Genomic DNA, 27,017 nt, shown 5'->3' with positions numbered 1-27,017 from the left:
ATATATATCATAAGCTTTACAATGATATATCATTTGACTTCAAACAATATCCAGAAGCGGAGTTATAACTTGTTAAACTTTGCTCCTTCAGTAAAAGGGTACATTATTTTGGCACTACATTATTTCTTTTTTTCCACATTGCTGGTATTAAATATCAAATGGTCATAATTGGCGGTCACTTCAAATCATCCCCAACTGAACGAGGTTCAGGAATGTCCTCTCATTGTTAATTGTCGGTTAACCCACCACCTGAACAGGATTTAGCCAAAGCAAACAAAGACTTAAGCTTTTTACTAATGCTATACATAAGTATAAGCTTATTATCCTCTTCAACAATAGTTTTAAAGATTGGTGTTTGACTAGACTAAAATAAGAAACATGTCGGACAAATATTAGGGACATATGAATGCAACCTCTACGCATATTTGGCACTGTAACTCGAAATACAATTTGCTGACTTTACAAGCGGTTTGAGATGGATGGTCACATATATTACCTACCTTTGTTTCCACATGATATGATACGAAATGGGGTGTGCATCGAAGAGGAACCTTGCGCACTGGCCATGGTGAATCGTAAGATAAATGTGTTGGCAATACACATATGCGAAGTTCACCCTGTATGAAAACAGTATACAAGTAAGGATCAAACTTAACAGTCCTGTTGGTATTCTGTTCCATTTGAGTGAGAGGGGTGTTCAGGTAATCAGCTCATGCACATCATTTGAGTTGATACCAAAATAGCCCTCTAACTCAAGTGGAACTGGTAGTGGTAGGCATATCAAATGAATATAATATTATGTAAAATCCTTGTAACTCTTCTTATTCACATATTACTTCTCTTACATGGACATACTTTAGGTCGATCCTTAACATGGATTATTAATACAGCTTGTTAGGATTTGTATTAATTTTTTTCTCGTTTAAGGCCAGTTAGATAGTTAGCTAGCTGTTGTGAATTACATCGCAGTATCCCAGAGGAGGTTTAAATACATTCCTACAATGCACTATGATTGGGAAATTTGATCAATATAACTGAATTTTAACGGCAAAGTTCCCATTACCACACACACACACACAAAATGGTAATTTTAAAATTGAAGCCAACGAGCTATTAGTCGAGACTTATAACTTATATTTGATTTTTTAACAGAAAACATTCATATTGTCCCACTGCATTAATTTTATTCATAAGTCTCAATGTTTTGAATGTTAAATAAAAGGACGAAAACACCAAATATTTCCAACCACACCACACAATCCCAATGCAAGGTATAGTCAACTGTGCCACATGTGTTAATGGCAGACATGCCAAGGTATTTAAGGGTACATGCCCACGAGTTTCATTCAGGGGCGTGTTTGAAAAACGGCACAGCGCATCAGTAAAAAGAATAAAAAATACTAAAATTTTCACCGGGGTTCGAACCACTGCCACTTGCACTATGAATGCTAAAGATACTGTGCCACGGTGACTGTGGTTAACATTCGGCGATTTTCAAAGATATACATACATGTATCAACACGTTTCTAGTGTATTGAAAATTGATTTTGGTAGGAATGCGGTCATAGAAAGACATACGACTCTACTTGTCTGGTTGTTTTTATTTAATACAAATTAATTTTGATGAATTGAACTGGTACGACTCTTAGCACTCGTGATAAACGACGATTAATTTAGTAATAATAAAATGAAAACGCTGGGTCATTCACGACGTGATTTGTAATTTATGTCAAAACCTGGGAGGACCACACACATCCGTGCTGCATGTATACGCATGCTAATCGATACTCAATGATCCAGACAATAGCGTTTGAATATACCGCCCTGCTTGACACATCTTGTCACTTGCGGAAGATATACTATAGGTCTACCCTATAGCTTACAATAGATACCCCACCGTAAATAGCTCTGTTCATTACCTCGCTGTGCTAGTTTATGCGCTTACGGTACGCACTTTTGAACCATATTTTGTTCAAAAATGATAGGAAGGACTGTTTTCAGCTCAAATGTTGGTTATCAGCAGATGCTTAATGATACCGGAAGTGTTGCAGAAAGGTAAGCGTACTCGGTATTTAGTCAAAATATCACATATCAATGAATTTAAATTGAAAATAAAAAAAGGAAATGTCAGGTCAAAATTCTCACCTTAGAATTATTGTGAAATAAAATCAAACCAAATTTAGGCTCAAAACAACGTCCAATTATTCCCATTGGTGTTTGCTACACGTGCATATAATAAATTATGATTTGGGGCTAATTTGAGAAGAGTTAATGCCTCGAGTTTCAAAATACACGAGTGATGTTTTTGATCAAAAACATCGACAATTCAAGACTCTGTAAAAACAAATCAAGAATTTTCTGGGATAATTGCAACTAAGTATAATGAAAGTTATGATCTAAGCTACCAGATGCATCATTTATTTCCTGACTATGATATTTAGTTGTGGGAAAAGATTACTTTAATGTTTTGGCGGGATTATTTCCGCCAAAAATTTCAACCAAAAAGAGCATGTAGCCTTAAACATCCTCTGGCAGTATCCTGTGAATAGTAATGACTTCAGACAAAAATGGTTGTGGTTGTTTTGAAGTGGGCTTGACGAAGAATTCAAATATCACAATTACACTTTTGTAGGTCTTGTGGTTCTTGAGTTATAATTTACAGATTGTTAAAAGGAAACATCATCATAAAGCGACACATAGCTCACGGAACACAAAACATTAAGCAATTTTTGAAAGGGTATGTTTTGCATTCACACATTCAAATCTTCAAGATGTAAATTTTCATTAACCCCCTAAACTAGACAACAAAAATCAAATGGAGCCACACATTTAGATAACTCAATTTGAAATTCACACTCCCTGCATGGAAGATTAAGGTCATGTCTTCCATATAGGGTGTATGGATTTCACCTGTATTATCCATTGCCTTTGCTTATATAATTAGCAAAAGAGCTTAGTCAAGCTCAAGCCTTCAATTTTTTGAAAGATTCATATCATGTTTTGAAACAAGAATCCAAATACATTGCATTGTGCAAATTGATAACTAACCTGTTTATTGAAGTACAGAAACCCTTTTGGGCAGTTGACGTTGTTAAATGGTGCAAAGCATGTTACAGCGCCATCTATTGGCATGGGATGTGCTCGTAACACTCCTTTATTTGTCAGGAATACCCAGTATGGATAGGGTCCACTGATGAATACCTGTATAAGATATAATCAAAGTACAATGTTAGATAATATAATAAAAGGCTACTTCCTCATATTTTAAGATTTAGTATATTGTTTTAGAATTATTTTAGAGGCTGTGCAATAATTATAAGCCCTGGAGGAGTAAAGTTTGTGCCAAAATTTTTCCCCCCTCTCGGCCTGCCAAAAATAGCTTGCCGCCCCCCCCGCTCAGCTTGCCAACCCCCCCAGTTTTCTCATGACAAATTTTTGGGATCCCAATTTGCAAACCTTAAATAGTCTAGATATATGTTGCATGCACAGAGAGCAGGTAAATTTGCATAATTAAGTGTTTCCGTACTGTTTTCTTTTTTAGAGCATTTTATTTAAAAGGCGCCCCATGAATGTGTGCAAAATCGCTTGCCCCCCCAGCTTGGCTAAAATTTCTTTTCCCCCCATTTTCCCCTCCCCACAGGACTCATAATTATTGCACAGCTCCTTATGTAAGTTGACAAAACAAGCTAGGGATATGAGTCACATGACAGCATTTTTCAATTAGAGGCTGAAATGCTACATTTTGATGCAAACCCCCATCAAAATCGGACATCTGGTTACCGAGTTATGAACAATTTATAAATGGCAGAACACAATACAAAACAAAAGAATTTGAAAACTCTTTTTGCCAAAATCTCAAAAACAATATTAGGGACACCTGACTCATTCCCCTTGATCATGTCACATATTATGTGACATGATCAAGGGGAATGAGTCACATGTCGACCCTGAACGAAACGAGTTTTACATAGGTTCCTAAAGAGGACATTTAGAGCTTTCAGAATACCCCATGTTGATACGACTTTCCTTTGCGAAGTTACTTCAATTTATCAATCGCTGAAAACAATGTAAAACAGAATTTGAACACTTTCTTTGCCAACATCTCAAATTCAATATTGGCGACATGTGACTCATTTCCCTTGATCGTGTCACATATGTGCAAATTTATTAAACCAACCAATTTTCAGCAGTGAAGATGTGATTATTTCAGCAAACAATCACCATGTATTTGTGAAACTACTTCAAGATGGAAGGTGTAAACGGAGGACTCATTGATATTACTTACTCCTGAGTATGATGAAATATCTTGAAAATATCTCATCCTATTGATGTACTTCTTCTTGCCTTGCTCATCTTCAGTGTCTCCCAGTAACGTCAGGTTGGACGATGTCTTTGATTGTTTCTTACTTTTGCCCTTCTTCACTTTCATCAAGATGTTGTGGGAAACCTGTTAGAATGGAGAAATACAAAGCTAGAATTACAGCAGACTATTCAAAATAGTTGAGCACAATGGATAAGTGAGGACAAAGAGCACAATCAAGCATTCTGAGTAATAATATAGACCCTTTGCACGATCATCTCACAATGAAGCTCTACCAACAAAGCGTGTGTTGTGTGTGCGTACGTTACATTGATATTGGGTACCTCAAGTTTTATCTTTTATAACATAAATATATTTAACTAATTCCATGTACAGTTTCATAATATTTAAATACTATTTAGAAACTTTAAACTACTGTCTTACTCTATTCCATAGCCTAAGAAAATTACACTATTTTACAGTGTAAGTAACGCTTGATCAAGTTGAGAAAAGTGTTGCTCACCTTTTTGAAGCGTATTTTCAAGTGACTATCATCCTTTGTGCTGTGTGCTGGAAATGCCTCATATATCAGCAAGTCATCTTCTACGATGGCCTATTAAAATGAAAGAACAACATTATCTGTAACTTTATGGTGTTGGAGACAGCTTTTTTTGCCATGCAAATACGTACTGATAGTATGAACAACTTGAGTGTATATTTGCTCATGTTTTGCATGGGGCTTGACCAGATTGACACCCGCATCCTTCCACTTTACCCCATCAAAATGCAGCTAGTATTGTCCTCATTACCATGATGAAATTTTAGTTCTGGCATATCTTTTGTCTAGGAGGCATGAACAAAATCATGTTAGTTTGGTGTTGGTTACTCCAATATAGTTATGAGCTTCAACACTGGCCTTACCACCTGTGAGTGTAGCACTGAGCCCTAAACAACACAGCACATACCAAAATTCCCATTAATTGATGAGGTTTGTTCTAGCCCAGAACACATTTATCTGTTTATTTATTTATTACTTTGGGCAAAAAGCACAGGCAATACCCAATAGTGCTCAAAGATCACTAAATTAAAGGGAAGCTCTACATACAAATGGAACAAAAAATAAACTAAAAAGCAAAAACAAGATTAAAAAAAGACAATTATTGGAGTGCTTTAACGGCAGCCTTGAAAGCGGACAAGGTGGGACAACAGACAACATTTTCCAGTTATATAGTTTTCCGGTTTCACATGGTTTCACATGGTTAAAGAACATGATAGAAGAGGTCATGTTTTTTATGTTGGGCACCAGTTACGTTGCATGTGTATTTTTCAAACAAATCACATGCTTTTACAGGTTTGGTACTATAACTTGCGAATACCTGATTGACACCACTCAATCAGGGGGGGGGGGGGGCTCACGAAAAAGATTAATTATATTTAGAGATCAGTTTTGTTTTGAATTGATTACGAAATGTTTAACAGATTTTGAAGCTTTCAGATTTTTATCTAAAGAATTCCAAAGAATGGGACCTCTTGTAATGTATAGCATGATCAGAAAAGACTTTCTTATTTTTGGTTAGATTTAGGTCATTTACATATCGTGTCTTGTAGTTATGTATGTCAGAACGTTTGGTAAAATAATTATCAAATGAACAGGGCAGCTCATTTATAGAGTGCCTGTACATGAATGTACCTAATTCCAGTGTGTACATATCTTCAACTTTTAATATGTTATAATTATAAAACAATGGCACTGTGTGGTCTCTATAGTGAACGCTTGCCACGTTCTAATAGCCCATTTTTGAATTTTTACAATTTTATTTAAGTAAGTTTTACATGTATTTCCCCATAAAAGTACTCCATAATTCAAATAAGGCAATATTAACGTATAATAAAGTGTAAATAAAATACGACTTGGAACAAAATGTTTCAATTTATTCATGACACCGACATTTCTTGAAATTGTTCTAGATACGCAATCTATGTGACATTTCCAAGTGAGACATTAAATCTATTAGTACACCAAGGAATTTAGTTTGATGCACTCTTTCTAAAGCCGTGTGATCTAGTGTGATTTGCAGGTCTTGATTCATCGATGTCATTTTGGGTGTGCCAAGTATCATGTAATTTGTTTTGGTAGCATTAATTGACAATTTATTAGCTTTAAACCAATTGCTTACTTCCTTTAATTCTTCATTAACAAGGTTTGTCTGGCGTTCTACGTTTTTATGGGAGTATAAAATGGTGGTATCGTCTGCAAAAAGGACGAATTCGAGTACTTTAGATGCATTAGTTATATCATTAACATAGAGTATAAATAGAAGTGGCCCCAGGATTGATCCTTGTGGAACACCACATATAATATCGTGTGATTCTGATTCATAAGAATTATAATAAACATATTGTTTTCTGTTACTTAGATAATTTCTGAACCATTCTAACACAATACCACGAAAGCCATAGTGTTCTAATTTATGTAAGAGTATGTTATGATCGATTGTATCAAAGGCTTTTGATAAGTCCAGAAATATTCCAATAGTTGTTTCGTTTCTTTCAACTGCTGCAGTAACTTTGTCTACCATTTGCTCTATAGCCATAAAGGTGGAATGTTTTGACCGAAAGCCAAATTGTTTGGGGTTAAGGATTTGCTTATTGTCAATGTAATCCGTACATCTGTTAAAAACCAACCTTTCAAGAATTTTTGAAAAACACGGTAGTAGAGAAACTGGACGATAGTTTGAGAATGCCTCGGCATCATCTTTTTTGTATAATGGTATGACTTTTGCTATTTTCAATTTATCAGGAACAATCCCAGTAGATATAGACAAATTAAATATCATATTAAGAGGTTTGGCAATTTCATTACACACTTTTTTAATGATTAGATTGCCAATATTGTCATGGCCTCCACCTTTGTTTATGTCGAATTTATCAATTATTTTTACAATATCGGATTCAACAATAGGCTTCATATACATATTACTGGTCTTGTTTTCATTGAGATAAGCGAAATATTGCTTTCCTGTGTTTTGGATATTTGATGCAAGCTTAGGGCCTACGTTTACGAAAAAGTCATTGAACTGATTTGATATTTCTTTAGGATTGGTAATAGAACTGCCATCTTCAGCTTTAAATTTGCTCTGTGCAGATTGTTTCTTTCCTCGTCCTATAATATTATTAATTGTTTTCCATGTTTGCTTCATATTATTTTTAGCATGCTCAAACTTGGTAAAGAAGTATTTATGCGTTTTGATTTTCGAATAAGCATTTGCAACTTATTTTTATATGTTTTGAATATTTGAAATTGTTTGTCGCTTTGGAGATTGAATGTATTGTTTATATAACCTATTCTTTTTTGTTAATACTTTTTAACAATCCCTTCGTAATCCATGGCGATATTGGGTCTTTTCTTCTATTACCAGTACATTTCTTTAACGGAATACATTCGTCGTAAAGCGTATTAAAGGTCTCAATGAATTTATTATAGTCATCATTTGCATCAATATTATCAAGAATTTCACCCCATTTAACGTCGGATAGTTTTGTTTTAAATTGATCAATATTCTTATTATTATGATTTCTTTTATATATAACGCCTTTTCGTTTTACACTTTTGATTTTCTACTTGGCGCTTGGTTGATAAAGTAGTTGGAAAGTGGTCACTTATGTCAGTAATCATAATTGTTGATTTGATAATATTGTCATTATTTGTAAGGATATTATCAATAATTGTAGCAGTTGATTCTGTGATTCTTGTTGGTTTATAAATAGTAGGTATTAAAGAATAGGAGTAAAGAAGTTCAAGGTAATCATGAGTAGGTCTGTCACTGTCTACTTTAAGTAAATCGATGTTAAAATCACCCATAATATAAATATGTTTTTTATCCAAAGTTAACTTCTTTAAAATAGGGTCAATGTCTGTAATGAAATTATCGATTGAAGTGTGTGCTCTATATAATACTCCCACTAACACATTCTGATTAGATTTACATTCAATTTCAATAAAACAAGATTCAAAATTTGAATTGGCATGACAAAGATCTTTTCTGAGTTTATACTTTACTTTATCAGAAACATACATGCAGACACCACCTTTTTCCCGACCAGTCCTGTTCATATATTCCAAATTGTATCCAGGAATATTAAAATAATCATGAGGTTTATCTTTCAAATGAGTCTCGGAAATACCAATTACACTGAAATTTTGGTCCAATGTATTTAAACAATTTTTGAGTTTTTTGAAATTTTTTGACACGCTTCTGATATTGGCATTTAGTATATTAAATTTTCCACGACTTGCATCAGGATCTGAACAGAACTGTGCAGGGGTAACATATGAGCATTCGTGCATATCACAGTTTGCACTGTTTACAATATCATTATAATTTTTATTATTAAAATTGCAATCCAGTGTTAGGGGATTAAAATCATCTTATCATATTTTTCTAGGTCTACATCTTTTATATTTTTAACGTGGGGGGACTGGTTTAAATCGTATACTTCAGCCTCAATGTCAGAATTTGAATTGTCACAATTATCAGAAGGCCTACTGCAGTTCTGACAAATCCATTCCTTGGGATTTAGAACTTTCAATTGTTTTGGTTTTAATAGAGTACACTTTTTATGAACATAACCGTTACATAATTTACATGATATATCCTTGTGACATTGGTTTAAAGATTTTAAGCACTTTACACATACATCTTTAACGGGCATAAAAAACAAACAAAGAACAACAAAAAATAATGGCTAAAATTTAAATGCCAACTATGCAATGAAGAACACTAGCTGACAAATATTTGTAATAAGTGATTAAACAAATAGTTACTCAGATTGAAAGAAGAAAAAGGCCAACTTCAAAAGTTTACATTAGAACCAAAAAAAAGTATATATTCTGAGAGCATATAGTCAGAAGATTTCAGAAACCATACAATGGGAGTAATTATACAGGATGACCCATATAATATACAGGGTGTAACAAGCAAAATAAGAATGAAAATATTAATTCAGTTAGGGGTGTACATTGATAATGTAAAGTTTTGACACATGTTTAATATAGTTAACTTAATTGCCCACCTAGCCATATGGAACTTTATTAATGTAGCAACAAGTAATTAGTAATTTTTAATTGTCTAATTAACAAATACTGAGGCAATGAATGCTAAACATGATATCACTTGGCTGAGATCAAGTACAGAAACAAGTAGAAATCCATCAATAATGTTTATTGAAGATCATGTGGCGGAGGATCACCATTGTACAGCATTGTGATCCTCCGCCACATGATCCTCCGCCACATGAGCCACCCCTGACTAATTAGACTTAACGAGTTACAGAAATTAGTACAAATGAAAATCATTAATTTTTGTTTCAGAAATTGAAAGACCAATGTCTAAGGAAAAAAATAGTACTAAACAAGCTCATAATAAATATCCAATAAACAAGCTACATGCATGTAAACACGTCTTGATGAGTAAGAATGCAACAGAGCCGCTCTTTTTAGGTGGCCAGTATAAAAAACATGATCAAGAACAGGTAAGTAAATAGATGCATTTGTAAGGCTTGGTGTTTAGGGTTACCATCTAACATTGATGTTTTTTTTGTAAACCAAAAATGTTATCAACATTTCAATCAATCCCCTCTCCCATCACCATCGATAAAGGCGTCAGCAATTCATTTTACTTACCATTAAAAATGGTCTGCTATTTTTATTGCCTAAACCAAGTAGCAGCACCTCCTTCACTGTAGGTAACATTTCATGCTGCTGGTGAGGTTGATCGCTACAACAAAACAAATGAAATAACAAATAATTATTGAATAGAACAAAAGCCAATCTGTACCAGGATCACACGGGTTATTTCTACTTAAATCTCAAGTAACAGATACAGTTCAACATGTCTACATCCAGTCTTTTTTGATCTCTCTGTTATCCAGCCATACTGTATATTGTAATCATACTTGTGTGAGGGCCAATTAGGAAAACAGTGCTTTTCACTCAAGTGGAAATATCCTCAATAAAGACATATGTTCATTCATTCAGCTCAATGACTTCTAAGGAAAACATGTTTTATTTCTATGCTTTAAAGCTTCCAAGTCCAATTCCTTTTTATCTGCAGCACATTTTTGATCAATCACTTTTCTTTCAGTAATGGGTCAATCACTTGTTAGAAACAAAATTCAAGGTATGCAATGCTTCTGTTTGCCAACAATTTTCACATTATTTTGAGTCCTACCTAGTTTTCTGTACGTGCCCACTGTCGACTAGTACTTTCTGAGCCATGGGAAAATTTCTGACAACAAATGCCAAGTTGAAATCTGGTAGAGAATATATCTGCGGGTAAAAGAAATTAAAGTAAATGTAGATTTAACTTTTTTTTTAAATCCTTACAGATAAGATAGATGGCCTTGGACCATGGCCATAGTTAAAGCATGATAATACCAACATGCCCACTTTGTCAGCAATTGCAAAAATAATTATATATAGAGTACATGTAAGTTACCTCGCAACCAAATCAAGTGCATTATTTACCTCTAGTAGGCCATTCTCCCTGCATACAGTGCACCAATAGGTTGGCTCCTTGCTCATGGTTTTGTCTGCTTCTTTAGATGAACCACTTTTAGGGCTGTAAAACAAATGTAGTAAGAAAATACTGAAAACTGATATCTGGATAACGTTACTCTTCAGTTGGAATCACAACTTTGTGTGTTATTTGAGGATTATTTAGGGGTTCATTAATAGAATTGAGGGCATGATCGATTGTTTATGCCCGAGGCATAGCCGAAGACATAAACAGCAACCATGCCCTCAATTCTATTAATGAACCCCATCCATACATTCAGTGATTGTATTTCATCAAATAATAACAAAAAATAATGTGTACAATTCCCCTAGCCAAGGAAGTAATAGATTGTTGTCTCAGCCATCCATTTGACAACTCTGGGAGCTGAGGCCAAAAAAAAAAGTTTGTTTGTCCATAGAGGCTTATGAAACAGTTGGGTTGGTAGGTCGGATTTTTTTTTTACAGATATTGCACTTGAAACTGATAATTTGAAGACTTCAAATCCCACTTGAGAGACTACTTTCAGTCAATTCAAGAAATTTATGTTTTGTTGTGGTGATAGGGTGGGAGGGGGGCATTATCTCATTATGTTGTGGTGTGTTTTATCCTGCTTGGCTAAGTGCAATATATTGTGTCTCTTGTATCTTGGGGCTTCATGCTTTTAACATAGTGCTGTTTTTAAAAAATATTTGTACTTTTAATGTGTTAATAATCTTTGTAATTTTTATGTGTATTTATAGTGCAATACTTTGTTTATTTTCATGACCAGCTTGCAAGGGTGGGGTCCACTCATCTTTTAGATGTCAGTGCTTTATTTGCCACTTTTGTTGGGCCCTGGCAGCCCTTGCTTGCTGGTCTAATTTTGCTGTATATTTTTGTTGAAATGCCTAATGAATAATAAAATAAAATAAAATAATAAAGTAAAAACACACAGCACTTTACTGGTTTAACTCTTGAGATAGTTCTGCATGTTATACTGTTCATTTTCTTTACATTTTCTTTCTTTCAATTTATACTAACCACTGTTTTACTTGCACATTCAACGCAAATTAAAAAAAAGACACGGTTGGGACCAGGGTACACGGTCGGTCGGACGTGGACAAACAAACAATTTTTTTTTGGCCTTATCCCGGCTTTCATGGTTTATGGTTTTTATTCCAGGTTGTTGTTTAATGGTTTATGATAAGTCTTGGGCCACAATGGTCAGCAAATTCCTGTAAAGTGTACTGAGGCTTGTGCCTCTACCACCTTACCCCTTCACCGGGCAAGGTTGTTAGGGTACTGTGGATGTTTTGTCTTACCTTGTGTCACTAGGAACATTAGAAGCTAACACGGCAGGTTCTGATGACCCATACAGCATCTCATCCTCCTCATCAATATTACTGAAACAAGGGAATACAACAATCAACATATAGTGACAAACTTTAATGATTAGAAGTTAAAACTATGAGGGAGAAGTTTAAAAAATCAATGCACACATGCTAAGATGATGTTGATGCACCTAATAAATAAATAAATGTAGGCAAAAATCAATGCACACATGACGAGATGTTGATGCGTCTAACAAATAAATAAATGTAGGCAAACATCAATGCACACATGCCGATATGTTGATGTGTCTAATAAATAAATAAAGGAGAAGTTTAAAAAATCAATGCACACATGCTAAGATGATGTTGATGCACCTAATAAATAAATAAATGTAGGCAAAAATCAAAACACACATGCTGAGATGTTGATGCTTTTAATAGATAATGCACACACACTGAGATGTTGATGCATCTAATTAACAGCGATGCCACAGGGTTGCTAAAAATGTCCTCTTGAAGCCCTGACAGGATTTGAACCCACAACCTTGTGATCATAATCAGCTGAATTACTCTACTGTTTGGTCACCATTCCCTTGAAGGTGGGTGCAGTATACTGCATATAACTCCCTAATGTACACAACTCGTAGGGATGAGTGCATTGGACTAGCATCAACATTCAGCGTAAGCGTGCTGATTTATCTCAGCCAACAAGTAATGCACAGTTCTTAAGGGCAGAGTAATGGGAGAGAACATGGACCTTTTCGAGCTTCATTATTTCTGAATTGTATGTCCAAAGTATATAAAACTATACATTTTTGGAAAGGAAATGAGTCAAAGAATCCCATGGTGACGTCAGATTTGTTCAAAAATCTCAAGTTTTTGAACAAATCACAAAAATTCACTTTTTTACCCCAATTTTTTTGTGACAACTTTGAAAAAAATCCGTTCGTAGTAAAAAAAATTCAGTTAGCTTTTCATGAAGAAGAGACATGAACTTAGGGAAGGTTTTTTATTTTTTGAAATTCGTCTCTTTTTCAAATATTGAAAAAACATGTGAAAAAAGCCATTTTGTCACTCTATTAAGCTAAAAATTGCACATAATGGTGTATATTTTTGTTTAAAACAAATATTTTGAAAAATGAAAAAACCTTCCCTAGACTTTGATGTACTCTTAAGGATAGTGCAAAAAGTTTACCCTTTGCTTGCATATTTTTCGAGTTATCTTGTCACAAAAATCGTGCAATATTGTCAAAAGTGAACTCTGAGAAATCGATGTTTTAGTAAAAAAATTCAAAATTATGCACAAAACGTCCTTAAATTTTAAAACGGTAAGACTTTCACACTTGTAAAAGCTGTATCTTGTGCATGGTCTAAATATGCATCGTTTTGCACCAATGAATCTATAATGTCTGCTTTCAGTGCGCCAAATTTCAAAATAATTAAAAATCTAAGTGGCATTTTGACTGCAAATTTTGTTTTGTTTACACCACATTTGCTGGCGTTAACAACATACCGAATGCGCCTTGACTGCGTTGGACATACGCCAGAGTTGCGCCACGTCATCACGATGCGATTCGTATGCGAGTAATCACAATATTTAGCATTCACGCATTTCTGACTCATTATTTCCGCCAATTTACTAAGCTGTCTTGAGCCATGTGACTTTTTAGAGTTGAAAAGAGTGAAATAAATCAAGCAAAAATACGAATAAATATTAGCAAGTTGTATTTTATCAGTTTCAAGTGAAAGAATACATCTTAGTGTTGATAAATATCAAAAAATCTCAAATTCGGTCGTGGACGAATGTGTCTTCCATTACTCTGGCCTTAATCTAATTAAGTACTTACCAAAGAACAAATGAAATTTTTGCTATTTTAAGAACAAAATTGTCACTAAAAATGTTCTGGAAATACGAGCAATATATAACTGCATCCATCAATCTCACATGACACACACATATTTGAAAACATTGCCCATAGTACTCCTGAATCAGACAATTTCAATACAATACCAACCCAACAATATTAATGATAATGAACTCAACCTACTCGACATCCACACCATACATCTTTGAAGACGTTGATGGCCTTGGCTCCTTCTCTGGTGTGATATCAACTTGCTTTTGAGGGCCAGTGGGTTTTTTTGAGGTAGCTGCAAACATACCACTGGTGTCCTTGTAGGTACTGAGGGCGAGGATTTTGGATTTCTATAGAAAAAAGATATCAAAATCAGAAGTGTAAGTTTGCAAGACAATTCAAATGAGGTAATAGACAAAAAAAATGAACATGCAAACACACCCCTACACACCCGACCCGACACACATACAACACATACCTAACTACAAAAACTGACCAAACGCCCCTCTTGTATGACCTCCCATGTGTGGAGTGTGTATGACTTTTTATACACCCACATTCTAACTGTGGAGTTCAACTGTTTTACACAAATAAGTACATAATCGACTAACTCGATTAACTGTGGAGGTCTTTGCGTCACAAACTATGGCTCAATGACACCGTTTTCAAAGTTCCACAGTTGGAGATAGCTTCACTGTTGGTAATTGCATAATATGTACAACTCTACAATTTGAATGTGGATACAAACACACTCACACAAACACCCCAATAGCTGACTTATATTTCTATCCAAACAAAGCCGTCTGAATTGGTTTTTAATCGATATACTGAGGACGTGAACTGAGTGTGTATAGTTATGTATGATATACAATACACAATATGTGACCCATCACATCAAAACAGACCACTTCGCGGTAGAAATGAAAATGGAGATTTAAACACTAGGATAAACTGCTGTTTTTCAGCTTGAAAATGATATCCACTGGTACAGTAATGTCCACAGTTGAAATGTCAAGTTTCATAAAAATGTCCACATTTGAAGGCAAACACATACGCATCCCCACCCACCCACAAATACTGCAAGCACCGTGTGTCAACTGAGGACAATTATTGGCCAACTGGGGAAAACATAATTTTTTACCACCTAACTGCAGGCCTTCATTTTTGAGGAGCTCAATTGAGCCGGAGCTCCTACAGCTCTCCTGAACAGTATTTCAGGAGCTCAATTTATTGAGCTCCTCACTTCTTGAAAATCCTATGGTTTAATATTGATATTATATAATTGAGCTCCTTGTCAAGCTCCTCAGTACACATAGGAGAGTGACTAACTTGAGCTCCTTCTATTTTCAGAAATGAAGGCCTGTAACTGGTGACTTACTTACTGGAGTGGGTTACGCTGTGAAAGTGTGACAACTGGGCATGAAGTCCCTCTTTGGTGTATATTACACATAAAAATATCTGCCTACACACAGGTGGTAAACACTAACCTGTAACATCTGTGGTCTGGTGATAGCTAGTCTTTCTCCATGCTGGTCTGATTTCTTGAGTGTTAATAACATTACATCACCTTTCTCACTCATCAAGATCACATAGGGATCAGCGAGGGAACATTGTGTGATTGGGGCTCCCAGGTCCAATGGAATGTGCTGTTGTTGATTTACTGAATACAAAAATAAGCAACAGTATTGATATTGAATAAAGGATTATATAGTATATATAAACAAGGAAAGGGGCTTATGCATCGTACACTGGAACATAGAAACATTCAAACATTACAAACTAGTTTTTCTCTGGTTTATCTGCCTATGCATGTTATGTTTCCATTGTAATTTCATGTTTAATTGTGCTAGTGTGTGATGCGTGTTCTTCTGTCCCCTGTATAATATTTATATTCTTTAGGATAGGACATTGTTTTGCACTAATGAAGTCAGTACCTTTGCTCCATAGTGATCCAAATTTGTCTATTTCAAATTAGCACAAAACTCAACAAGTGATATGTGGGTCTCCAGGGACGCTAATGTGATTTCTCGCTGCACGTGCCCCTAAACCGCTTTTTAACGGCACAATTTATTACCCACCTCAATTTCTAACCAATTAAAACATGTTTCTTGGCAATCAAATCCACCGTATAGTCAATGCACGACTCTCACTATTCCAACAATAGTAAAACATAAAACAAAAGAACATCATTTTAACGTCACTCTGAAATTGTAATGATGAATGTATAAAAAATATAATAGGCCTAACGTGTTCTCAAAAACACTAGCAACTCCTGTCTTCAATGTTTACAGTTTATCGCATGGCGGGCATTCATACCAAAATACTTCATTATGCTATCCGATGAGCCAGCATGGCTAAACCAATCAAATTCAGAACTCAGCCTTCAATGTTTGCCGCTTGGCAGGAATTCACACATACTCTCCAATGTGTTATCGTGGCTAAACCAATCAATGAAAAAGTGAGTGTAATCAACACATCATGAGTACACATGCGCACTAGATCATTGTTAACAAGGTAGGCTACTGCTATCAAGCTTGCCAATTGAGTGGCTTAATGAAATTGTATCATCATCAAATTGGCACCACTGTGTAGCTACACACTTAAAGTACACTGTCTGGTAAAGTATTCCTGACAATAACTTAACCAAGTTTAGTGCAGCGTAATACATATAGCTCTGAAGCAGAGACTACCCTTTTGATAATGAAGAATTCAGATCAAAATATGATAAACTCCATTATCCCAATTGACCTTTTCGGTAAATCCCATAAGCCTTTGCGAGTACACCTAAGAACTTGTCATTCTGCATCACGCCGCTTTGCATCGTTTATCGAACATCATTACTGCGCATTGCAAGTCGGCGTGACGTCAAATGACGAGTTCTCAGGTGTACTCGCAAAAGGTTATGGGATTTACCGAAAAGGTCAATTAAGGTTTAGCTACCTGCTGTAAATAATTTGATGACTGATTGAGTGCAAATGTATCCCATTGTATTTGTTTCACTGTACTCCCCATTCCAGAAAAATATAGAACTAATTTTTTTGGATTAAAAAAATATTATCCTGTTTTGCCAAATGAAACTTTGCTTAATCCTAATCCTTTAGGTAGTCCTAACTAAATACGTCGTCCTCCTAGCGCTCCTCGATCTATCAGCGGCGTTTGATACTATAGAACATAACATCTTGATAAGCTGTCTTGAAAAACGCTTTGCTGTATCCAACACTGCTTTACAGTGGTTCACCTCCTACCTACGTGACTGGAAAAGCCAAGTTAATGTTGCAGGTCATTTATCTGATCCCATAACTAGCGATTTTGGTGTGCCGCAGGGCTCGGTAATGGGCCCACTTCTGTTTACTGCATATATTCGTCCCATAAGTGACATTGCCATCAGTCATGGAATTAGATATCATATTTATGAGCTAACTCTTAGCCTATACTCAAGATTTTGAAATGCTTAGACTTGTGCCAAGTCTTACAATTTTGTCACTACAATTGTAAGAAAACATGCAAAATTGCATGTTTTGGACCATTTTACATCAAATTGTAAAAATATAAAAATTTGACTTTCATTGCCAGTTAGGACTAACTAAAGGATTAGGATTTAGCTATGTTTCATTTGGCAAAACGGGATAATATTTCTTTAATTCCAAAAAATCAGTGCTGTATTTTTCTGGAATAGGGAGTAGTGCATGATGTACATAATGTACAATGGATATAGGAGTATCAGATATGATGCGCTATGAACACCAATATCAGCGTTTAAAAAAAATCCACACTACCCCTGTGGAAGATTTTGGAAATATCTTCCACAGAGGAAATATAAATTTCAAATGGAATTAGCACATTAAGCAACTGTATTTGAAACTCCAACTCACTCTGTGGAAGATTAAGGTTGAATCTTTCTCAATGGGTGTATAGAATTCAAATGGACTGCCTAATGTGCTCATTCCATTTGAAATTCATACTTCCTCTGTGAAAGAAAATTTGCAACATCTTCAACAGGGATAGTATGGTTTTAAAATGGCATAGCCCAATTTTAAAGAATCCTTTAACTTCTTACTTTCCTACTCTCTCCAGATTTATTTGTCAGTGCCACTTTCCTTCATTCTCTGAAATGATAAACCAAATGCACACCTACCTCCTTCTAACAGTCGTACTCCCATATTGGTGACTTGAATGGCATATTTATTGTTGCCTAGGTTACCAGCAAATACCGTGGGGCCTTGAGTGCTGTAGCCACTGTGATCTAACTCGGTTATCTCTTTACCGGTTTGTAAAATCTATAACATAATCAAAATCAGAACACATTGTTATGTAAAAAATCTCAGAGTGTATGACAAATACAAGACTGAAGGCCTTGATTTATACAGGATATGTAAGCTTATTCAAGTACATTACAATCGTGTAAAAATCTAAACTTTGAAAAAACATTGAGGGCGTCCTCCTCAGCAAATGTTACAATATGGCTTTAATATATATCTATCTATTTTTTTTACTATATTTGAACCTAACAAATTGTTAAAAATTAAGGGTACAAATTACAGATCAAAATCTATAAGCAAGGGCAAGACAAAAACAAGTTGTGTGCTGGTGAAAACAAGGTGCATGTTTGGAAACAACTTGCATGTATTAAGGTAAAAGGACTGCACATATTGCACTGTGATTGCTAGGGCAACAAAACATTTAGAAAGTGCAGTGCCCAGATGTCTGTCCCAGCATATTAACAGCCATATCAGGTCAACAGTACTGTATATACCTAGTATTGGCTTCATCACAAAATTTGACAATTAATTTCAAAAGATAAAGCTTGATATGCAATCTCACCATGGTAGAATCATCGCGACTAAGCAGCAGAAAGGCATGGCTTGTCAATTGTTCTGATTCCTTTGGTGGTTCCTTTTCCCCTTCTTCATCACCTACACCAGGGGGCTTCATCACCTACAAGAAATCAGTCAAAAAAGAAGTATCAAGTCAGGCTATCCTCACTATTTTACCAATTGAAACATTTCTCAAGATGTGAGCAATATAAGAATTGTAAGAGCTACTGAAAAACATCAAACATAATAATGAGTTTCATTAATTTTTAGACTTTTCTTATAAAAAATCTATAAGATTTTAATTTTAATTCTGCATCAAGTTCAGAATTAGTATTCATAACCAAGGGAATATACAAAGGACAAGAACAGAAAAATAAAAAAAGTGAAAATGATGACCTGCAGAAAAAGAGCTACAATGATACCTTAATGGATTATTCTCGTTGAAATTCATACACCCTCTCGTGGAAGACATAACCTTAATTAATCTTCCACACATGTTGTGTAGATTTCAAATGGAGTCACCTATTCAGGTAACGTGACCTTAATCTTCCACAGAGGGAGTGTGAATTTCAAACTGGGTTAACTGAATGGGTGAAGGTGACTCCAGTTGAAATCTACACTCCTTGTGTAATAGGTGAAGTTATGTCTTCCATAGGGGGTGTATGGATTTCAACTGGAATAGCACAATGGAAGTTTGGATTTTCAAAAATAAAAATAAAAATATTTGAAAAACCAGAACCATTTCAATTCAATTCAAAATCATCTTCAGAAAGGGGGCAACTTTTAACTAACACAAGGTTTCTTTGTTTATAAAAACCAATTAGGTACTGTAAAAGGTAAAATTTCAGCGTGATTAATTTTTCATACTTGTCCAATTTTGAACCGTTTCCTTTTAAATTTGTGATTCTAAATTTCCTTACATTGACTTGTACACAAAAGATTTGTGTGTTGTTATTTTTGTGGTAGCAGCTTGTAACATGAAAATAAATGTGCACTTTTACAGTAACCAAACTAAACTTACATTGTCAATTTTTCCCACTACCGTCCACATGTCATAGCATCCAGGCAATTCAAATGTCGTCACAACTTGGGGACGTACGGTTCTCTGCCAATAATAGAAAGAAACAAAAATGAATCTTTAAACAGTTCTTTCAACAAAATAGTGACTTGCTCTTACATTTCATCACCAGATCCATGGGACTTCATCAGATTTTGATTGCGGAGTTGCAAAGCTAATCACATGACTAACGGGTTGAACCGTAAATATAAGACTTGATGATGGGATTGTACACAGGGGCAGGCAGTGGCGTCCCTTGTTTAAGTAGAGGTTTGAATCCATTGTAGTGATGTAATAGGCCTCTTTCATACTTTGTTGTAACCATCAGTGTCATTGAATAGATACACTTAATGTCTCTTCCGTGTAGACCAAGTTCAGCGCCAGGCTGCTCGTTTTATGCATGCCGACTACCGGAGAACAACCCTGGTAACTCCTCTAGTCCAAAACCTGCAATGGGATACACTTCACTTAAGACGTCTTATGAGCCAAGCCACCATGTTCTACAAGATACAATTCCAACTGGTCAACAAGCACAACTTCAAATACCAACAACAGTCTGAATCTGGAACAGACTTCCTTCAGTTGCAGTTAATGCTCCATCCATCCAGATGTTTCGGTCGGCAGCACTCCCAGTTCTTAGGGAGATGCGTCCACCACCCAGCCTCAGAAGTCTCTAAATAGTAGCACAGCATCCACACCAGTACGTTTTCCTGTATTATACACCTGTTTGATGGCACCCGTCTCCTGAGTTCCTTTAGTCTGCACCTTGAGTTGACACCGCATCGGCCAAGAGGTCATCGGCAAGTTTCCTCCTAGTTTAGCCTTCAAGGCTGCTATTTTGGAGTATCGACTGAAGACGAAGACCTTCCTTCAGACTTAAGGTAAGCATATGAAATTGAAACATTGGTAAGTTGCAGTCAGCAACATTCTAATCAAGATTTCCTTTTTACTCCACCGCTGAGCGGCGCACGTTTGGTATTTGACCAATAAGCTTTATACCCACACATATAGGCATACAACTTTTGCACCCTTGGATGCACTCATGCAAGCACATATATGTGCAAACACACAAATAATTTGTTACCATGGACATACACATGAGTTTTCCTTGCCTTACCCAGAGCTGCCAACATTTGAATCTTGAAAAAAGGGAGATTTCCTGTTGCAATCAGGGAGATTTGTCAAAATGTGTACATCTTAATGGATGAAACCATTTCCTTTTCAGGGAGATGACCAAAAATTAAGGGTTCTGAAGGGCTAAAAGTAAGGAGTCTCCTGCGAAAAGAGGGAGAGTTGGCAGCTCTGCTTACCACAGATCGTATTGCAGAATCAACCTACACATCCAAATATGGACATAATTATGTCGGATGACCACAGTTCCCACATGTCCACTGTAGGGTTGTCATAAATTTCCGGACCATTTCATGGGCTTGAAAATTTGAAAATATCAGCCCAAATTTTAACTATCAATTTTGAGACAAAATAAATTGCATTATTTTCTGTTGATTTTGACAAAAATCTATTTTCAAAATACTCACGATTTGTTGTTTCTGTATACGTAGCAAAATTCACTGAAAATGCGTAAAAATTGATGTTTTCCCGTTCAAGCTCAAAATTTACCCGAAAGTCACGAAATCGCGGGAGCAATTTTTAAGTCACAGGCCTATGGTTCAAAGTGAACTAATTGGTAACCCTGCTGTTATGTGACATTTTCTCGTGTTGTATCCCCAATTGATGGTGTTTAGACACACACATCGACCTCACCTACTCTTCATGTTTTCATGAATCTTAAAATAAAATCTTCAAGTTACCTCTAGAACTGACAGCGCACCATTCTTGCCATACCCAGAACATGTCACCAACTCTAAATCTGGGTCCAAGTTATTCTGAAACTGTGAACAAAGTGAAAGAAAAAGGCATCAAAATAACATTTTACAATCAATTGTAAAAATAAATTCCGAAAGTTTTGGCGTAATACCTAAAGCACCCTGTGATTAGGATTAGGGATAGAGTTAGGGGTAAGGGTAAGTGCTCCCAAGTTTCTGTATGGTCATTCACAATTTTGGAATTGAATTAATCTGGTTACATGTCTCTGAAGGAAAAGTGACTTGTTTACAGAAACTGGCCTCTTGAATACTGATTATCTAATCAGGTCACATTTTTCTTACTGATTATCTAAGACAAAAGACCATGTTGACTTTTGAGCCACCAACTCACAAAATAGCATTTTGACAATCAGGGCTGGGAATTTCCTGTGAAATACAGAAGTATTTCCAACTGGAATACCAAGAAATACAGTACCTGAAGAAGTACAGTACAGAGGTGTAACTTAGTGTTGTCAAAATTTCCTGAAAAACACAGAAAAATCCTTAAAATACACTTTCCCCTATCCTTTTGCACAGGAAGGGTAGAGCAAAACTTTCCTGAAATTTTTTTAACTTTCTTTAAAATTTCCTGAAATCAGGAAATTTCCTGAAAAGTTACATCTCTGACAGTACTTGAGAAATATTAAGAACTGACAATTGGGGGATTAGTATTTTGCATGGATTTTGCCAGGTAATAATTTAAAAAAGTTGTTAACAGTTTTACGACCTCCCATTTTACTTGATTGTGTTTACTTAAAAACTCTGCTCACCTCTTCTGATAGAAACGCTGGTTCTCCCATTACCATGTTAGAACATGGACCAATGTTTAGCAGCGAATCACAAACCTACAAAGGAATATTGCAACATCAGATAAGTGATTGAAGATATATAGAGATTCAAGTGGAAAAGGTTAAAATATATTTGTTTGTTACAACTAACTAAAATGCAAAATTCCTTTTTGAAAATACTATGTGTCCAGTGCTTATTAGTTCATAAGTAGAAAAGTGCATGCATGGTCAGCACTGGCAATACATTGGGTGCCAGTCTATTGGTCACTCTCTCTCTCTCTCTGTTTGTCTGTCTGTCGCTCTCATACTTGTATCTGTATGGGTACACCTTTTGTGATAATTATTTGCATGTCTGCAGCTATACATAACAGAATAGAATGTTATGACTATACCTCAAATGAGTAGGATGTGAGCTGTGTTCCTGATTTCTTTTCTTCTTTCCCATAAACTTCCAGTTCATCAGGGTCCTCCACAAGAGTTACATCTGAGGCTGTTGTGAGGAAAGTGGCATGAATCAGTTATTGTGTTTTGTAAGTTTTACAAAATGACTGTTTTCTTCCAATTTTAAGTACTCTTTTTAAAGCAATTACCTGTCAAGTTTAAATCAATAACTTGATCGTTTTCTTGACATATTGTGGCATATATTTTATGAGCATCTCAAGTTGATAACATTTGTGTTGAGGGCTTACTCACCCATCCAATCACTCGCATCCTCTCCTCTTCTCCTCTTGGATGCTGGCCATTCCTGATATAATGAAAAGAACAAAAGCAAAAATAACAATCGCCACTTGTGATCAAGATAAACAACAACAACATATGTGACACGATCAAGGGAAATAAGTCGGATGTCGCTAATATTGATTTTGAGATATTGGCAAAGAAAGTGTTAAAATTCTTTTGTTTTATATTGTTTTCAGCGATTGATAAATTGATAAACTTCACAAATAAAAGTCGTATCAACATGGGGGTTTCAATTTCTGAAAGCTGTAAATGTCCTCTATAGAAACATATGTAAAACTCATTTGTGACTCATTCCCCTTCATCATATTTCCACTGCATGCAACCAAATAGATTTAGTTATCACGGTCCTGTTGCTAATGCCATGTGGAACCAATTTTTAGATTTAAGAACAACCTTTATGGAGGTAACTCCCTTGTGAAGACACAAAACTATGCTCCATAAGGGGAAAATGTACCACAGGGCTTCATAAAATTGACGTAAATAGATTGCCCCAAACAAGTTAATATGTCTGGGGGTCTACCCTGTAGAGTTAGTACTGTTTTTATGGTATGTGGTCATAATTTTGCTCCATAATGACAAAACCTTGGACAATTATTTAAATGTAGGGGCTTGTTTGTAAATACTGGCAAATGACAAACATGAGAAATCTGTGTAACAGTGGATGGACAGCAAATCATGGACGTCTATAGTTCCTACACAGTGTTTCTAGATCTAAAACAACATAAGAATGCATTACAGCCACTGACCTCAGTTGCTAGGGTCAGTCTTACTCAGTTGCTGGTGTAGGGTTAGTCTTACTCATAGAATAAAAACTATTTAAAAAAAATCCACCATTTTAGTCCAAAGTTAGTTGTGTGTCAGGTAAATATCTACAACTCTTACCTCTCCAATTGGTTTACTTGCTGTATTAGTTCCATCTAAAGAAAACAGGTAAGATTTCACAATTAAATACATAAAAATAAAAACGAGTTAATACTGAACAGCTTAGGTGCAATACAAACACAACATGCATATTGCCTACATATGTGCAATGTACCACACTCACCAAACATACATACGTACATACATACATACATAAAGGTATTTATATAGCGCCTTTAAAATTTATCAAGGCGCTGAACAAGGAGAGAAAGGATGGGGAAAAAAGAAACACAGTGGAACAAGAAAGAAGCTAACTGAAAAGGTGAGTTTTCAGTTTCTTCCTGAAAACTGGAATTGATGGAGACTCCCTGATGGCTTTAGGGAGTTTGTTCCATTCCCTCGGGCCAGAGACAGAGAAGGTATTTAAACCAGATCCTCTATGTGCCCTAGGCTGACTAAGCAGGGTCTTATCGGAAGAAGATCTCAATTCTCTTCCGGGAGCATAGGCTGAAAGAAGCTCACAAAGATAATTGGGGGCACGGCCCTGAGAGCACTTGAAAACATAAAGCAGGAGTTTAAAAAGAATTCGGTCCTGGATTGGAAGCCAATGCAATTGAATGAGAAGGTCGGAGGTACCAGTTGAGCGAGGGACAGAGAAAATCAAACGCACAGCACGATTTTGCAGCTTCTGCAGTCTATTTCTTTCACCTTGAGTGATACCATAGAGGATTGCATTGCCATAATCAAGTCGGGACAGTATGAGAGAGCGAACAGCATGGTGACAGGTATCCTGGTCAATGAATTCTGGATGCGGTAAAGATTACGAAGATGGAAATTGACAGACTTTGTGAGGGTGGTAATGTGGTCACGCATAGACATGGTGGGATCAAATATGATTCCCAGATTCGGATGGAATTGGAGGGCTCGATGATGACTGAGCTGCTCAAATGAAGCGTAACATTGGAAATGGAGTTAATGGCACGAGGGGATGCAGCAGCAAAGAATTCTGTTTTTTGATCATTCAACTTGAGTTTATTGATTGTCATCCACTTCTTGATATCTGAGATACATGCAGACAATCTGGATAAAGCTAGATCAGAACTTCCAGGAACAGAAGGATCAAAGGCAGTATAAAGCTGTGTATCATCTGCATATACATGGTATCTCAGATGATGATGAGTTATGATATCAGCGACAGGTTTAGTGTAAAAAGTAAATATGAGAGGACCCACAACTGAGCCCTGAGGAACCCCAAAATCCACAGATTGCTCATCCGAAAGGGTGCCAGAGATACTGACACGATTTGTGCGGTTCTTGAGGTAGCTATCAAACCAGTTCAACACGAGACCACGCAGCCCGTAAGATGTAGCAAGGCGAGATGTTAATAAATCATGGTCAATCGTGTCGAACGCCGCCGACAAATCCAACAAGACAAGATAGACAGCCCTGTTATTGTCAATCTCATGCATAATGTCATTTTTGACACGTAGAATGGCAGTTTCAGTGCTATGGTTGCCTCTATAAGCTGACTGAAAAGGTTGTTCCAGGGAATTTTCCATGATATATGAATCAAGATGACGAGAAACAACCTTTTCAATGACTTTGGATAGGAAGGGGATATTGGAGACAGGCCTATAGTTACTCAAGTTATTTTGATCCAAATTTGATTTCTTAAGGATCGGAGTAACTATGGCCCGACGTAAGGAGTCTGGGAAAACACCAGTACTGATGAAAGTATTCACAATATGTGAGACAAACTGAACCATATCATGGACATAGGTCTTAAGAAGCCATGTAGGCATGGAGTCCAGAGAACAAGTCTTATTTGGTGCACGAACAATAATTTCAGAGATTTCATCATGATCAGCGAAGCAAATGAAGATAACTCACAATTTACAGGAACATCATGAAACCCGAAAGCAGTCAAGTCACCAATTCCAGATGTTGCATCAAGTTCATTTCTTATATTCACAATTTTACCTTTGAATGAAAGAGCAAACTTGTCACCCAGTGGTTTACCAGATTCACCAACAGGAAGATTGTTGCGGGTTGTATTAAGAAGAGTATTAATGGTTTTGAAAGTATCTTTAACATTGCCGCTAGATAACTTATCAGTAAAATAAGATGCCTTGGCACTGTGGATAAGTTCAGAAAGCACACCCAACTGAACAACATATGCTTCGGCGGTCAGTATCCAGTTTGCTCTTACGCCAGCGGCGTTCAAGTCTACGCTTAACCCTTCTAGCAAGATGAATATCATCATTATACCAAGGCACTCTTGGGCGAATAGTTCTGTTCTTGAGATTGTATAGGGCAATACCTATCAAGAACATCACAAACAGTGGCATCATAGAATTGCACTTGCTCATCAACATTCATGATGCTCATTAAAGGAGCTAACTCAGTTGTCAAGTCCATCATGAGTTGATCAATGTCAACAGTCCTAAAATCACGGCAACTAGTATATGTTCTAGGCATATCTGGTTTTTTACGATTTAGTTTGAAAAACACAGAATAGTGATCATCAGACATTAGATTTTGATGGGTTTTGCAATTCATCACAAGATTATCATCAACATTACCAATGACTAAGTCTAACTGGTTTCCAGATTTATGAGTAGGACCAGTCACATAGTTTTGTAAGTTATTGCAGGAGAGAATGTTAATAAATTTGGCAACATGAGATTTTGTGGGCTCATTCATATGAATATTGAAATCCCCAGGTAAATATGTTTACCTGGTAACTGAAACTGTTTCCCTATAAAGTTGTCGATTTCAACAAGATAGTCACTTAGTTTGAGTTTGTTAACTTTTGATGGTGGGGGCCTGTATATGACAATGAAAAGAATTGATCTAGATTGATCAGTT

At 36.0% G+C, this 27,017-nt stretch overlaps 1 protein-coding gene across 4 annotated transcripts in view; it reads right to left on the bottom strand.

Annotated features, from left to right (window-relative positions):
• The window catches only part of LOC140136337 (cleavage and polyadenylation specificity factor subunit 1-like), a 68,934-nt gene that overhangs the window by 21,831 nt on the left and 20,086 nt on the right, over window positions 1-27,017 (bottom strand). For all 4 annotated transcript variants that reach the window (XM_072158064.1, XM_072158065.1, XM_072158066.1 and 1 more), the window contains 18 exons: window positions 24,171-24,205; window positions 23,241-23,292; window positions 22,940-23,037; window positions 22,530-22,604; window positions 21,706-21,786; window positions 19,859-19,942; window positions 18,845-18,958; window positions 18,159-18,300; window positions 15,511-15,683; window positions 14,216-14,373; window positions 12,159-12,239; window positions 10,827-10,920; window positions 10,531-10,628; window positions 9,984-10,077; window positions 4,824-4,913; window positions 4,286-4,447; window positions 3,049-3,201; window positions 501-617 (listed from right to left, as the gene is read on the bottom strand). In XM_072158064.1, the coding sequence (XP_072014165.1) occupies window positions 501-617; window positions 3,049-3,201; window positions 4,286-4,447; window positions 4,824-4,913; window positions 9,984-10,077; window positions 10,531-10,628; window positions 10,827-10,920; window positions 12,159-12,239; window positions 14,216-14,373; window positions 15,511-15,683; window positions 18,159-18,300; window positions 18,845-18,958; window positions 19,859-19,942; window positions 21,706-21,786; window positions 22,530-22,604; window positions 22,940-23,037; window positions 23,241-23,292; window positions 24,171-24,205 (1,901 nt within the window). The remainder of the gene's footprint in view (window positions 1-500; window positions 618-3,048; window positions 3,202-4,285; window positions 4,448-4,823; window positions 4,914-9,983; window positions 10,078-10,530; window positions 10,629-10,826; window positions 10,921-12,158; window positions 12,240-14,215; window positions 14,374-15,510; window positions 15,684-18,158; window positions 18,301-18,844; window positions 18,959-19,858; window positions 19,943-21,705; window positions 21,787-22,529; window positions 22,605-22,939; window positions 23,038-23,240; window positions 23,293-24,170; window positions 24,206-27,017) is intronic.

Source organism: Amphiura filiformis, chromosome 16 (genome assembly GCF_039555335.1).
Source record: "Amphiura filiformis chromosome 16, Afil_fr2py, whole genome shotgun sequence".
NCBI classification, from domain to species: domain Eukaryota; kingdom Metazoa; phylum Echinodermata; class Ophiuroidea; order Amphilepidida; family Amphiuridae; genus Amphiura; species Amphiura filiformis.
The sequence above is the reverse complement of the archived record's forward strand: the minus strand, read 5'-3'. Positions and strand labels throughout refer to the sequence as shown.